This window comes from Phascolarctos cinereus, unplaced genomic scaffold (assembly GCF_003287225.1).
Source record: "Phascolarctos cinereus isolate Bilbo 61053 unplaced genomic scaffold, phaCin_HiC Scaffold_4;HRSCAF=312, whole genome shotgun sequence".
Classification (NCBI taxonomy): domain Eukaryota; kingdom Metazoa; phylum Chordata; class Mammalia; order Diprotodontia; family Phascolarctidae; genus Phascolarctos; species Phascolarctos cinereus.
Genome location: NW_027555847.1, coordinates 120,084,011 through 120,100,771, shown reverse-complemented (window position 1 = coordinate 120,100,771; position 16,761 = coordinate 120,084,011). Strand labels below are relative to the sequence as shown.

The following is a 16,761-nucleotide window of genomic DNA, read 5'->3' as shown; positions in this document are numbered from 1 at the left end:
AAAACACTAGTGTACTGTTGGTGAAGTTGTATACTGATTCAACCATTCTGGAGAGCAATTTGGAACTATGCCAAAAGGGCTATAAAACCATTCATATCCTTTGACCAAGCAACACCATTACTAGGTCTGTATATCAAAGAGATTAAAAAAAAAAAGAAAAGGACCTATGTGTACAAAAATATTTATAGCAGCTCTTTGAGTGGTGGCAAAAAGTTAGAAATTTAAGGAATGTCTATCAGTTGGGGAATGGCTGAACAAGTTGTTGTATATAATGCTGATGGAATACTATTATGCTTTAATAAATGATGAGCGGGATGCTCTAAGAAAAACCAGGAAAGACTTACATGAACTGATGCAAAGTGAAGTGAACAGAACCAGGAGAACATTGTACACAGTAACACCAATATTGTATGGTGATTTACTATGAATAACTTAGCTATTCTCTGAAGTATAATGACCCAAGACATTTCTGTAGGGCTTAACAATGAAAGGTACTGTCCATCTCCAGAGAACTGTAGAGCCTGAATGCAGATCAAAGATACTTTTTCTTTACTTTATCTTTCTTGTTTGTTTTTGTCTGTTTCCTTTCATAGAATGACTCATGTGGAAATGTGTTTTGCTTTTTTTTTTTTGACTAGGCAGTGAGGTTAAGTGACTTGCCCAGGGTCACACAGCTAGTAAGTGTCATATGTCTGAGGTCAAATTTGAACTCAGGTCCTTCTGAATCCAGGGCTGGTGCTCTATCCACTGCGCCACCTAGCTGCCCCTTGGAAATGTGTTTTGCATGACTATACACATATAACCTATGTCAGATTGCCTGCCTTCTCAATAAGGGGAGCAGGGAGGGAATTTGGAACTCAGAATTTGAAGGAAAAAAAGAATGTTAAAATTATTTTTATGTGTAATTGGGGAAAATATTTTTTAAAAAAAGCTTATGGAAATACTAGGTAGTATAGATAATACATAGGGCAGCTAGGTGGCACAGTGGATAGAGCACTGGACCTGGCGTAGGAGGATCTGAGTTCAAATGCATGACCCTGGCACGTCACTTAACCCTGTGTGCCTCAGTTCCTCATCGTTAAAGTGAGCTAGAGAAGAAAATGACAAATCATTCCAGTATCTTTGCCTAGAAAACCCAAATGGGGTCACGAAGAAGAGTCGGACATGACTGAAATGACTCAACAACAATAGATTATACATAATTAAGTGATACTAAAAGGCTTAATAACAAAAGTTGGTTGTAGTACAAACACTAGATGGTATAAGAAATCAGAGAAGGGAGAAGTGTTAACTGGGTTGGGGAGAGAAGTTTTATAGAAAAGTAACCTTTACTTGAGCTTTGAAGGATAGAGTGGGAGGGGAGGTAGAAAGCAACAAATAGATATCTACAGAGATGTTAACAAGCATGCATTGAGAACAGTGTAGACCCTGGCAGATTGGAATGAGGGATTTCATATTAGAGAATATTGAGAAATAAAGTTGTATAGATGAACAACTATAAAACGTAGGTAGAATGGTCAAGTCATTTGTATATCAAAAAATGGAGAAAGTTACAATGTGATTGTAATAACTGTTCTTAAGATTTTGGGGGGAGGTCTTTCAGTAATTCATAGGGATTACTGTGATACCCCCTTTCCCACCCTCCTACTTTCCCGCTGGTAATATACTCTTAGAAGACAAAAGTAAAGGAGTTGCCCCACTGGAAAGTTATCCAGATTTCGGTAGGTTCAGGGGTCATGCAATTCTATTAGTATGTCTGTCCAAATTTTAATTACCTTATCAATTAATATTAGCTTATTGTCATTGTGGTTATTAATGATAGGAAAACTAAATTCAATGGTTGTATAATCATTTATGACAGCGAAATAAGTGATCAGTAGCACAAAGCAGTGTTTAGGAGGCCTTTTAGCTCTTCCTGCCCCTCCCCCCCATTTGCAGGTATTCAAGCTCTCTGTTATCCCTTGTTCTTGCTACTGACCAGTACACTTTCTTTTTTTGATCATGTCTTTCCCCATCACCAGTGGTTTGACTATTAGATGACAGATTATTTGTCCATGACAATCCATGATGCAAAGAAAAAGAAACAAAGAAAAGAATTAAAAATTGCCCTGTGTTTTTTTCCATCCTGACTCCACAGTGATGGTGGAATGGGTATGAAGAGTGTAGATGTTACTAAGAATTACCATTTTAAGATTCCCTGTAAATATTAACTGTGGGTATTCTGTGTGTGAAGCCTTTGTCCAGGGCATATGCAGGAATCTGAAAAGTGTTTGCTAAATTGCAGTATTATTATAAGAGTGTGTGTGTGTGTGTGTGTGTGTGTGTGTGTGTGTGTGTGTGTGTGTGTGTGTATAATCATACTAGAAAGGCTGTAGTATTTCTCTATTACATATAAATCTAATGCTGGCTCTTGGTTTCAGAAGGATTACTATTTACCATATTAAGGAATAGTCCATTTTATTGTTGTACTTTTTAGTGTTCCTAACAGAAATAGGTGTTTTGTTGAAAGCTTTTCTTTTCTTTTTCTTTTCTTTCTTTCTTTCTTTTTTTTTTTTTTGCTAGGCCATGGGGTTAAGTGATTTGCCCAGGGTCACACAGCTAGTAAGTGTTATGTGTCTGAGGCTGGATTTGAACTTAGGTCCTCCTGAATCCAGGGTTGGTGCTCTATCCACTGCACCACCTCGCTGCCCCTTGTTGAAAGCTTTTCATGCATCTCTGTGTAATCATGTTTCTTGTTATATTTATTTCTCTTTCTAATGGGTTTGATTGACAATATAGAGAAAAGATGGTGATTTGTGTGATTTTTTTAAATCCTGCAACTTTGTTGATGTTATTGTTTCAGTTGATTTTTGTTAATTTCTAGGGTTTCTTAAATAGACCATCATTTCATTCTTAAAATGATAGGTTCTTTTTCATGTTTGACTGAGCTTATCTGATTTTCTTAACATTAAATCAATTCTACATTTCTGATATGTATGTATGTGTATATATAATATAAAAATCTAATATAATCATAGTGTATAATCTTTAAATATATTGCTTTAGCCTCTTTGGCAGTATTTTTTCGATAATGTCATTGATATTTACTAGCTAATTGCTAATAACAGCAACCAGTTATGTAGTGTTTACTGTGTGCCAGGCACTATGCCAAAGACTTTACAATTATTATCTCATTTGATCCTTATAACAACCCCATTATTTCCATTTTACAGATGAGGAAACTGAGGCATATAGGTTAAATGACTTGATCTGGGTCACACAGCTCGTGTTTGAAGCCAGTTGTTTTCATTTTTATATTGGCTTGATTCTTTCTTGGAAATTTTTCGGTGACTTGGATTTTAAATGCATTTAGTTACTTCATATTTCTCTAGAAATAATGAAACCATCAAATTTGGGTTTTTGTGGTATCATACTATGGATGTGTGCCAGTCTACTGCCTTCCAGTTCAGGTTGATCACAAGATGCTTCTGAGTTGGGCCAATCTGCAACCCTATGTAATCCTGCCTATTTATAGCAGTTACGTAACACTGTTGTGCTAACCCAGTCAATGATAGCAGTAGAGTCCAATTGGCTGCCATTTCATTGTTCTTGCTAGGCCTTCACAACTATTACAGTGGTCTCAGGGTGCATAGAGTCACTCTTTTTCATATTCTCTTAATTTGTCAATCTCTTCTTATCACCCCTTTTGTCATGCCCCCCCCTTCCTCTCCCACACAACATAGATAATAGATTGGGCTTTGAAACTGTTGTTATTACTATATTATTACTGTTAAAACATTGTGGTGTAGACTTCCTTAAGTCTTGATTTCCTCATCTATAAATTGGGAGTTACTGCCTCCTTCATAGAGTTGTTTGTTAGGAAAGCACTTAAAAGTTATTAATGCATTTTTTATATTAACCTTACTCCCCAAATATTCCTACCCCTTTACCCTCCACCCAAGAACCATCTCTTAAAACAAAGAATAAAGGGGGAGGGGGAATAGCTCAGAAAAACTAATCAGCCCATTGCTAAAGTCCAACATTATATGTAGTGTTCACACTCATAGTGCCCTGCCTGTGTTACAGGGAAGTACATTCTGTGTCTTTTCTTTAGTGTCAAACTTAGTCATTATAATCACCACAGTGTTCATTTTTAATTTTGTTATTCATTACATTTGCATTGTTGTTATTGTGCATATGGTGTACTTGTTCTACTGAATTCACTTTGTTCCTGTAAAATTTCCTATGCTTCTCTTAAGCTATTTCCAAGTCAGTGAACAACTACTTGCCAGTTCTTTTTTTTTTTCCTTAATCACAAGCTGATCTCACAGTAAGCATTTTGATGTATGTGGGACTTTTCTTTATGTTTTTGACTTCCTAGGGGTATATACCAACTAATAGTATCTTGTAGTCAAAGGGCATGAACGTTTTAGCCATTTTCTTAGCACAATTCTAAATAATTGAGGAAAGTGCTTTGCCATTCTTAAAGTATCATATAAACATGAGTATATGTTATTGCAATTTAATAGAACTATTTAAAAATGTAAATAAAGTGTAGGTGGAAGCTGATTTGTGGTTGGCATTTACCAAATATACTCCTTTGCTCCTATCTGTCCTACAACAAAAAATTACTGCACTATATTTGTAGCTTGAAAAATTGTACATTTTAAAAATTAAAATAATCTGTCTGTACAGGATGATTGATGTTTCACTTTATGACTTAGATTTTAAAAGTAAGACATGAAGACCATTTATCATTCTTTGTAATTTTTCATTTACAGCTAAATTAAATTATCTTAGTAAATTTTTGAAAAATTATGGTGCTGTGGTTTTAGAAATAATTTCTGCAGAATATATATAGAATATGCATATTTTATTTGATAACAATTATGTTTGTTACTTTGAGTTATAGCTTTTATAATATTTGAATCATAAGCTTAGAATCATTTAAGAATAGTAATTTATAAGAATATCTTTTTGTCCATCAAAATTATTTACAGTTATTTTTGTTTTTATAGTGGCTTGATTCTTTCTTGGAAATTTTTTGGTAATGTGGATTTTAAATGCATTTAACTTCTTCCTTATATCTCTAGAAATAATGGAACCATCAAATTTACTTTTTTTTGCTTTTTATAAAATAAGGTACAAATAGTTAAGTTTTCTTTCAAGCGTTAGTTTATTTTTGTGTAGCTCAGACATGTTTCTGTAGGATTCTGTTTTTCTTAAGAGTTGTGTTCATAGAGATAAAATGATCTTTGTTTCACATATTGTGGTCTCAGTTTGCATCTTGGTGCTTCAGATAGGGAACCAGAGCGATTCTTATAGGCCATTGTAGAGACAAGAAAGCAAAATAAACCTACACCCCAGTGACTGTACTTAGTTGTATAATGTCACCTTATTTATTTTGACATTCATAGAGTTAAGCAGATTATATTGGTTTTAATATGACTTTTCAAAAGGTGTTGCAAGGTCAAATGGCTCCTTTTTAAATCTTTTCCAAATAAATTTTATGCAGCTGTTTTAATAGTATTGCTTATAAGTGCTGACAATTTTGTTGACAATTAAAAAAAATCTTTTGTTCCAGAGTATTTTCAAATTACCTACTTTGTCAAATGAAAAATATTCCATGTTGTCTAGGAAATAAATATTTATTTAAAGTTACACCAAAAGTTGAAATTTTGACAGTTTCAAAAAGTTAGCTTTAATCTCATAGGACAAAGGGAATAACAGAAATTGTTCATAGACCATCATAAACTTTTTGAAGTTAATTTTATGTATAAAAATAAAATTGTATAATTTTTATATCTTGGGAATTTGCAAATATATAAAAGTGTGAATAATATATCTTCAATACAATTATGCCATTTTCATTTCAACATAAGCCACCCTCTGATATATGCTGCATTCCTAAAATGATATAAAAAGGAAAAAACTATCTAAGTGTACACAGAACAATAACACTAAGTATAAGCAACATATAGGTTTTATATATGGGGGACATTTTGGCCTCTGTTTAGAAGAACCTGGTACTGTATGGTACTGTACTTCAAAAGATCTTTGATCTCCTTGGTGTGCCTATATCCTTCACCAGTATACTGTAAATATCTGTGTACATATATACTAGTTGTTGCATTTATAGCTGAATACTGAAGATTGGAGTGGTATGTATGTGCCAAAGAAGGCTAAATATAGTACAATAAAAAATAATAAATTTTAATACTGTTGGACTTTGGATCTTTACAGTGAAATACAACCTGACCCAACAATCTTGGAATTACTGACACTTAAGAGTTCTTTTACTACCTTTCTACTTTTTCAAGTATTGAATGCTTTGAAAACCTATTATGATGGTAGAACTATACTGGATTTTATATTCACTGTTTACCTGGATATTTTTCTTATGCCTCTCCTTCTTGGCTTCTTTCCTCTCCCCCCCTCCCGCCCCCACTGCCTGTATTTTAAATAGAGATAGTGTCTTACTCATCTTTGTATCCCTCTGTGATTTATAGCATATTGCTTATTAGGTGTTTAAGGGTTTGTTGAATCGACTTGAATTCTTATTTTTCTAGTTATTGTCCATAGATACCCTCTTGGCAGGTAATACCTGAAAGGTAACTTCAATAGATATTTTTAACATACACGTCCACAGATTGTGTTTTGCTACAGCAAACTAATTGGGTTTTTTTTTAATAGGAATTTTTGTTGTTTGAGTCTTGTCCAATTCTTCACGACCTCATTTAGGGTTTTCTTGGCAGAGTTACTGGGGTGGTTTGCCATTTCATTTTCCAGCTCATTTTACAGAGAAGGAAACTGAGGCAAACAGGGTTAAATGACTTGTCCAGGATTAAGTTAGTAAGTGTCTGAGGCCAGATTTGAACTCAGGAAAATGAGTCTTCCCAACTCCAGGCTGGCACTCTATCCACTATCCCACCTACCTGTTTCCACCCCCCTCCAAATAGGAATAGAATTTTGAAACATGATTACAAATTTGAATAACTTTTTTGTTTAACCTCCATTTCCTGGAGTCTGTAGAGAGCAGATTAGTTGTCTGCATCTCTGATATATCCAGTAGCCTGACTTGCCAGTTTCAAGAGCAACTTCAGACTCAACAGTAAAATACCTCCTAAGATCCAGCACAGTTTTGTGTAAAATGTGATCTCAAAAAATGCTTGATGAATTTTTGAGGAATAAAGGGTTTATGATCTTCGGAGATGTTCTGTAAAGAACGTTCTGTACTTCTTCAGTAAGTGTTACATAATGATAATATAGCTTAGGTCAAAAGTTTTTGCTATTGTCCTTTGGAGAAAAATAGGTTGGCTGTGTTAAACCCAGGAGCTCTTGTTATGGATTTACTACCACTTCTGGTAATCTGGATAGTTAAAATGTGGTTTGTGATTTCCTGGCAAATAATATGCATGGTATTAGCTTTTGACGAGTCTTTAAAGGACAGGAAAATGAGAAGTCGTAATAATTACCTGATTGTTTTTTACCTAGTTGTTTTCTTCTTCTGAATCTTTTGTTTATAAGACAAAAGATCATTTTATTATAAAGTCTGATCTTTTGTTTGATGGAATTAATAAAAAGTTTGAGGAAAAACAGTGCTATTTCTTCTAAATTAGTGTGCCTCTCAACTGCAGGAAAGAGGAAGGACTGGGTGCCTTTATAAGCTTGTGTTTTGCTATGATTTCTGATGAGCTGTTGTTTTATTTGGAGAAAATGAACTTCATTTTCTTTTTTAAAATTAAAAAAAAATGATCCTTTGTTTTTACATCACCTACATTTGCCAATATTTCCCTCTGTTTTCTGCCTCCCATAGAGCCATCCTTTGTAAAAGGATTAAAAAAAAAAGAGAAAAAAAAACAGTTCAACAAAACACATCAGCAAAGTCTGACATTTTATATAGTGCTCCACATCCAAAGTTCTTGACCTTTGCAAAGAAGGGAAATGGAAGGACCTCGTCATCTCTTCTTTGGAGCCAAGTTTAGTCATTATAATCCCATCGCATTCAATTTTGATTTTTTGTTATTGTTCTTTCCATTTATATTATTGTAGTCATTGTATATATTGGTTTCCTAGATTTACTTGCTTTGCTCTGCTCCAGTTCATGTAAGTGTTTTTCTTCATGATTTTTTTTTACAGTATAGTTATATTCAACTGTATATATACCACAACATTTGTTTATGCAGTCTTGAGTTAATGGACATCTACTATGTTTCCAGTTCTTTGCTACCAAAAAAAAAAGTATGACTCTAAATAGCTTGATTTTATACGGGCCTGTTTTTCTGTCACTGACTTCTTTGGGTTATATGCCTAGCATTGATATCTGTATGTCAAAAGTTATACACGTTTTTATTTCTTTTTTTCACATAATTCCAAATAACATTCCAGAATGGTTGGACCATTTCACAGATTATGGGACCCATGAAGTGGTCATAGCATTATTCAAATTTGTATCCACATTTCCATTGGGTGTGGAACCAATTACCATATTTTACATAATTATAACTTTGAATAAGGCCAATGCAAGTATTCAGCCACTCTAAAGGATTAATTATTTGAACAACTTACCTATATTCCTATATTTTTTCATCTTTGCCTAGTATGAGGTGAAAGCTCAAAAGAGTTCTTTTAATTTCTATTTTTCTTATTTTGGGGGGATTTGAAGCAATGTTGCTTATAGTCATTGATGGTTTACAATTTTTAGAAACTGCAAACTTAAAACTTTTTTGTCTATAAAATGACTTTTGGTGTTGTATATTTGTGTTAGTTCCCCATATATTTTGGATATTAGACCCTCAAAAAAATTTGACACAAATTTTTTTTCCAACTCAACCACTTTTCTTCCTTTCCTAGTTATGTGAATTTTATCCTTATAAAAGTTTTTAAATTTTAATTTGACAAAATTATCTTTTTTTGTGATTGCCCAATTCCTTGCTTGATTAAAAATTCACTCAGTCATCCATAGTTTTTAAAAGTACACAATATGTTTGTTTTCTATTTTTTATAGTGTGACTTTTAATATTCAAGTCACATGTATAATTTAAACTTATTGTGGTATATGATGTAATAGGTTTGTCTAAAGCAGAAAATCTTACCTTTTGTGTCATGGGCTCCTTTGGCAGTCTAATGAAGCCTATGGACTCCTCAGAAGAGTATTTTAAAATGCTAAGTATTTTTACAAAGGAGGTGAATTATACTGAAATATAGTTGTCATTTTTTAAAATTCATGTATTAGGGTTAAGAGCTTCTGCTCTTAATCTAATTTCTGTCAAACCACTTTCTAATTTTCTCAACAAATTTTGTCAGAAAAGTTCTTCCCTAAGTAATATATGTTCTTGAGTTTATTGAATGCTAGAGTGTTGAGTTCAGTTATTTCTGATTCTTCTTTATCTTGTAGGTTTCCATTTGCACGACTTTTCTATTTTTTAAACTGGTACCAAATAGTTTTGATTATTTCTGCTTTACAATATAATATGAAATCTGGAAGTGCTGTTACTCTGGCATTCCTACTTTTTTCATTATTTCATTTAATATTTTATATCTTTTATTCCTCCAAATACTTATGTTGTCTAACATGATAAAATACCCCTTAGTAGTTGCATTGACATATTACTAAATCTAGAAATTGATTTAGGTAGTATTGTTATTTTTATTATATTGACACAGTCCAACCATGAGCCCTGAATATTCCAGCAGTTGTTTGAGTCGTTCTTTATTTCTTTAAAGAGCATTTTGTAACTGTACCTATGCAGGTCCTTCGTGTGTCTTGGTAGATTGAGTCCAAGATTTCACACATTTCTTGGTTATTTTGAATGAGACTTGCTTATGTCTTATTTCCTCCTAGACTTTAAAATTACTATAGAGAAATGTATTTGATTTTTGTGGCTTTATTTTGATTTCTGCTACTTTACTGAAATTGTCTCATTTTTTTTTGCTGATTCTGCAAGATTTTTAAAGTACGTTATCATGTGTGTCATCAGCAAATGTGGAATTGTCAATAAATTATATATTTTCATTAGGAATTGATTTTTTAATTTTTTTTAATTTTTAGACAATTGGGGTTAAGTGACTTGCCCAGGGTCACACAGCTAGTAAGTATCAAGTGTTTGGTTTGAGATTGGATTTGAACTCAGGTCCTCCTGACTACAGGGCCGGTGCTCTATCCACTGTGCCATCTAGCTGCCCCCATGGAATTATTTTTTTTTCCTCTAATGAAAACAGAAAACAATTATAGAGTCACAAAATGTAAAGCTAGAATAGACCTTGGAAACCATCTAGTCCAATCCCCTCATTATACAGATCAGCAAATTGAAGCTCTGAGAAGTTAATTAACTTAAGGTCACCCAGCTATATTGAGTGGAATAGCTGGGATTTGGATCTAGGTCATCTGACTCAAGTCCAAGGTCTTTTTGTCTTGTCTAATATTTTACTGATACATTAAAAAGTTATCACTGTTATTTCCCAACCTCCACCCTACTCCTTTTCTTTTTTAACAAAGAAACAACACAGATCTCTAGATGACCATGCTATTGAAGAGGTGCCATTGAAGAAACTTAACTCATTTGATTATAGTCTCAGATGGATAATCTATAACAGTTTTACCAGGGGGAGAAAAGTTTCTTCATTTGTCCTCTCAAGTCAAGATAGATCAGTACATCAATCAGAATTCTGATATCTTTTAGTGTCATTTTTGTTTGCAACATTATTGTGTTTATTGTTTAAATTGTTCTTTTACTTTTGCTTACTTTATTCTGAATCACTTTGTATCTGTTTTTCCAAGTTTCTTTAATCTTCATATGTATAATTTCTTATGACATAAGAACGTTTGGTTACATTTATATACTCATCTATTGAGACAAACAAGTATTCATTTTATTTCTAGTTTCTTGTTACCACAAAAAAAGTGCTAATGAAAATATTTCTGTTTACATTCCCTCTGTCTTTGACTTCCTTAGGTTAAGTGCTTGGAAATATTGGGTCAGAGGGTCTGAAATGTTTAATCTCTTTTCTAGTATAGTTCCACATTTTCTTCTAGAATGTTTGAATTAATTTTTCATTCCACCAAGAATATATTGGTATATCTGTCTTCTCAAGCCAGTCCATCAGTGATTATGGCTATTTATTTTATTTTTTGCTAATTTTGATGGGTATGAGATTAAAAATCAGAATTATTTTAATTCATATGTCTTATATTTGATTTAAAACATGTGGTTTTGATCATTTGCATTTCTTCTGAAAACTCTCTGATCACATCCTTTGTTCTGTTGGGGAAAGGATCTGGTCTTGTAAGTTTATGCCAATGCCTTATATATTTTGAATACTGTATTTTAATCATATTTAGTGTAAAGATTTTTATCCAACTGAAAATTTCTCTTCCTGTCTTGTCTGCATTTATTTGTGCAAAGCCCTTTTAATTTTATTTAAGCCAAATTGGCAATTTTATCTTTTATGATCACTTTTAAATGCAATTATATTCTTTCTATTTAGCATATAACTTTCCAAGTACAATTTCAAAGTTTATTGCTAATTCAGTTTTTTTTCCTGTTCTAGCAACATCTAATTCATCTTCACTTTCTTTTTTTTGGGGGGTATCCTTCTTTCCGCTTTCATGCTTTTTAGGTTAGGAGAAAAGATTGACTTTATATGAATGTTCCCAAATACCTTGTACTCTTTGAAACTGTTTGCTCACAAAGGAAAAGACCTCAGCATAAAGTTCTCTTCCTCCTCTAACCATTGACAGTCATTGTCTGTATATGACAGTCACAACCTGTCTTTGTGACATTTCTTCTGTTGCTGTCTTATTTATTATTCAAAACTCGCCCTCCCCATTTTACATGTTTATTCTCTCCACCTGGTAGGTGAGCCCCTTGAGGGCAGGTTAAAGATAAAGCCTAATTGTTCTTTAGTAACTGACTAAAAGTTAATGATTTGATTATGACGCTAGACTGTCTTCAAGGAGTTTGTGTTCAACGATGGCATTAGCCTTATTGGTTTCATTTGTGATTTTGTTTATTTTTTCTTAAAGGCATAAATACACTAAAGAAAATTCAGCACTGGAATGGCTTGCCTCACCATGACAGAAATGGAGGGATCGGGCACATCTTCTACCCACCAAAATGGAGATATTCCTGGGAATGATGATACTTTGAAGCAGATAGAGCCAGTTCTTCAGGTCTATCTTTACCACTCTCTTGGGAAGGCTGAAGGAGATTATTTACACTTTCCAGTTGGGGAATATATTGCTGAGGAAATTTGTGTTGCTGCTTGTAAAGCTTGTGGTAAGTATAAAAGAGGCAATTAATAGATAGTCACTTTAAGTGTGTTAATATAGAGTATAGGATTTGGAGGTCTTCAATTCAAATCCCTGCTGTTCTCTTTACTAACTGTGTGACATTGGACCAAGTCACTTAATCCCTAGGGGCCATAGTTTCACTTTATTGAAAACAAGCTTGCTTACCGCAGATTTGGAGGTGTGAGAGACAGGGACTGTTAGAGATGGCTACGTTGATAACAGTAAGAAGTAGGGATATTTATTAAACATTCAACAGCTTTGTATTAAATGACTGTATGCCAAGATAGATACAATATAGATTAAGTAAGTGATCACTGGAATGGATTAAAACACATCTTTGCTCTCACAGAGCTGTTAGTTCAGGATAGAGGGAAGGCAATAAATATAGACATATTATTAGATAACTGGATAGTAAATATACTAGTACAATACTGAATAGAAAATAATGGTGATAATCATTGACATTGATGTTGTTCATTAAGATTTGCAAAGCACTTTTCGTGTTATCTCGTTTGTTCCTCATAACCTTATATAATAATATAATACAGTATAGGCTTACGTTATACGAAGTCTAAGGAGAGAAAGATAATTTTCAACTGAGATTGAGGTATGAGGTAGGGGAATAGTGGAAATTTTCTGACAGATGTGATTTGATCTGGATCTTGAAGAATGGGCAGGATTTCAGAGTATTTCAGGCTTTCAAGTAAAGCCACAAGGACAGGGACAACACTATAAGGCAAGGAGTTGCCCATTTCTATATGAGGACCAACTCCATTTCAATTCAGTGAAATTTATTAAGCTCGTGTTATGTGCTAAGCACTGTGGTAAGCTCTTGGGACACAAAAAATGGCAAAAGACAGTCCCTGTCTTCAAGGAGCTTATAGTCTAATGGGGGAACCACCTTCAATAAATGGTCCATTCAACTATGTGTAGCATATTCTGGACACACAATAGACATTCTTCAGCCACTTGATTTTTCTTATGTTGTTATTTAGGCTTTTGCTCTTTTGAGTCATGTAGATTTCTGCAGTTCTGCAGGGCTTGATAATATTTTCTCATGGAGATTTTATAACAATATGAAAGTAGGCTTATGGGTTAAATTTGTTAGTATCCTCACAATCACCTTTTTTAGTATAAATAACATCTGTCATTTCCCCCAGTCATTTAGTGTTTTCCTTTCTTTCATATATGTAGATATCTGTCCTTAAAATCAGTGCCCTTAAATTCATGTTGCCTCTAGCACAGACCCTTCTCTGCGTACTCAGTATGACTATTTTAGTCGTTTTGGTTTTCTTTAGTACTTCCTCATACAACACATTGGGAGCTGATATGTAGTAGTTCTACTGTTGTTGAAATGCAGTAGTTATTGAAATAACAATATTTCCATTTTCAACCATTTCTCCCATTCCAGTTTCATCTTTAGATGGGACTAAGATAGTTTGACTTATTTGAATCTCATACTAAACTTTCTATAAAGTTAATTTTCCTTATTACCATTCTTCCTATTGGAAGTGATGCTACTTAATATTTTTTACAAATGACTTTATAATCTAAATCTGTGTTGCTCTCAGCTACTATATTTCTCTGTTTAACAAGAAGATCAAGAGTTTGCTGACTGAAGTGAGTTTCTAGGCTTTTTTGGCTGCCTCTTTGGCAGCTGTTTTTAAAAATAGGTCAAGATAGACAGCTGCTTTGATCACTCTTCATATCCTCCATTTTTATCTTCTAATTTAGTGCTGATTTTGCTCTTTGTTCTGACTCTTTGTTTGGTCTATAATCTGTATTATATACAGATTATTCAAAAGTAACACCTGCATCTAGAACCATTCTTTTCCTGGCCAAGATACATTAGTTTTCATTTTCTATGATATAATTTGGTGTTTAGGAGAAGCTTAGGGAGAGTGGTGGAGAATTGTCCTCAAAGTCCACCAAGCGCTACCTCTTATGTATAATGGCTGTGTGACCCTGAGAAAATCATTTAACTTCTCTTAGACTGAATTACAGAGTTGATGGCAGTTTGCATTTCTCCACGGAATTTCTTTATTAGAATTCTGTATGCCAACTGTGTTGTAGGTCTGATATCTCTTTGCCCACCCCTCAATTGGTATTCACCATGTCTAACATGTATCACCTCTCATCTAAAAAGAAACTGTTCATGGAAAACATCTCCCCTCATCCCTTTGTAGAAGTGTTTCAGATTTTTTTCTTATGTATTGATCAATTTTGTGGATTTTTATTCTCTTCCCTTTGACTTTTTAAAAAAAAAATAGAATTCTGAGATGAAGTAAGGGGAGAGATACAGGTGATGTATAAACAAAAGTTTATCAATAAAAATTTGCTTCAAAATAAAAAATATTTATGCTCTTTAAGTGCAGACTTCTGTGTAGTGTAAACATTTAGCTTTTTCCATTTTTTGAGCTTGAGCCTCTTTGCCCACTTTGTATTAAAGTCACTGAATATCAAAGTTGATTTAATTTGCAAATTCTTTTTTGTAGTTTCTCTCTTCATTTGTTCCCTGCCATAGACTTTGGCACTCATTATCTTTGACCCCAAACCCTCTTCTCTATTGAACTTCCCTCTTACTGTTAAAGGTATCACCATCCTCCCACTCACCCACGCTTATTACCTCAATGTCATATTCATCTCCTCTCCTCCACTCACCCCACATAGACAGTCTGTTATCAGGTCTTATCATTTCCATCTTCACAACAACATCTCTTTATATCCCCTCTTTTCCTTTCACACAACTGACACCCTGGCACTGGTTCTCATCACTTTTTGTCTAGACTATTGAACTACCCTTCTAGTTTGTCTCCCTGCCTCATCTTTCCCCTTTTTAACCTATCCTGTGCTCAGCTGGCAAAGTGATCTTCTTAAAACACTCTCTTCCCCCTGCTCAATAAACTTCAGTGGCTGCCTGTTACCTCCAGGGTCAAATATAAAATCCTCTGTTTAGTACTTAAAGTCCTTCACAACCTTGTCTCCTTTTACCTTGACAATTTTCATACACTTTTCTCCCTACTTACAAAATAACCAGTTAAACTCACTTTGATGAATAGTAATGACATTGCCAATGTATGTAGTTAATAATTTATCTTAGAATGTCCATTGCATCATCATTTTGCTTAGTAAAACCATTCCCTTATCAAATTATCTTAAATCTAATGAAGTACAAATTAAAATTTTTCAGTTGATAGCCTGAATTTGCAGACTGTTATTTAAAACCAAAAAAAAAAAAATTGAGGATTAATTCAGGTAAGTGTAAGGCACCCTTGTATGCATTAAAAGCTTTCTTTTAAGGAAAAGCCCTAGCAGACACTTCTGAAGTTGTAAATACCTTCTCCCCTTCCCCCAGCAAAGCACACTATTCTCCTAAGTGCTCTTTCAGTTGGAAATAAAGCTTTGATTTCTAGTTTTGAAAACTGCCCAAAGAAACTGAATTTTAAGAAGCAGAAAATACAGAGGAGCATCTTCTGGACAAATATAGCAGGTGTTCCTTTTTTCTTTTTTTTAAAAATTTGTTCTGTTTTTAACAGTACAAAATAAAACAGCCATTTTCATATGCATTGTAGAAAAGAAAAAGGACATACATGAAACTGTAGTTCTCTCCTATCTACCATGTGCTTTTCTTTTTAATTATATAATAGATAGAGTAATCATTTACTATATACCAGGCACTACTACCTTACTCCTTGAGGGCAGAAACTGTTTTTGTCTTTCTTTATATTCCCACACAAAGGTAAAAACAGGCACACAGTAAAGGCTTACTAAATGCTTATTGACTTGACTCAGTTGAGCTCTGAAGATTCAAATAGAAGTAAACAAAATAATCCCTACCATCAAGGAGTTTATATTCTAATGAAGGGTAGTTGACAGGCTTTAAACTTGCTGTTGAGTTAGAGGGATGCCTATGCCAAGCATATGAAGACTTTTCCCAATTGAGTGGGCAGATGAAAACAATTTATTCCAGTGGCCTTGAAGCAAGTACTGTGGAGTGCTTAGAGTTGGTAAGACACTGAAAATACCAAGGTCATCCACTGCATCCTAGGCTGTCACTATTTGTCCTATCTTTTGTCTTGTCACTGAACACTGATGACTGAAGAAGAGAGTGAGACTGACACTCTGTGTCACTCTGCTTCACTTAAATCCAATTCGCATGCAAGTCAAGACATCAGTTATTCATGATGTCATTGATCTTTAAAAATGAAGGAAGAACAACATTCTAATGGAGAAGACAAGATAATAGGAGAGCTGGAAAGTGGGGAGGGGGCAGAAAAGAAAGGAGGATGAGGAAGAAGAGAAGAAGTCTGGAATGAGTACAGGCATGGATATTTACATGTGAGCCACAGTTATCTTTTTGGTCCGCTTATTCTCATGAGGATTGCTGCAAGGAGAGACTGTGTCCCATGAAGTTATATTTCTTGTTGCCTTTGGATACAAGATGAAACCAACACCTTTTTCCCCCCATATAAGGAGAAGCAGAGCTATCC

The 16,761-nt window shown here is 34.0% G+C and overlaps 1 protein-coding gene across 1 annotated transcript in view; it reads left to right on the top strand.

The window, feature by feature from the left end:
* The window catches only part of JAK2 (Janus kinase 2), a 136,559-nt gene that overhangs the window by 41,789 nt on the left and 78,009 nt on the right, over positions 1–16,761 (top strand). The window contains exon 3 of the mRNA XM_078151699.1: positions 12,005–12,257. Coding sequence (XP_078007825.1) covers positions 12,038–12,257 — 220 coding nt within the window. The 5' untranslated portion in view covers positions 12,005–12,037. The remainder of the gene's footprint in view (positions 1–12,004; positions 12,258–16,761) is intronic.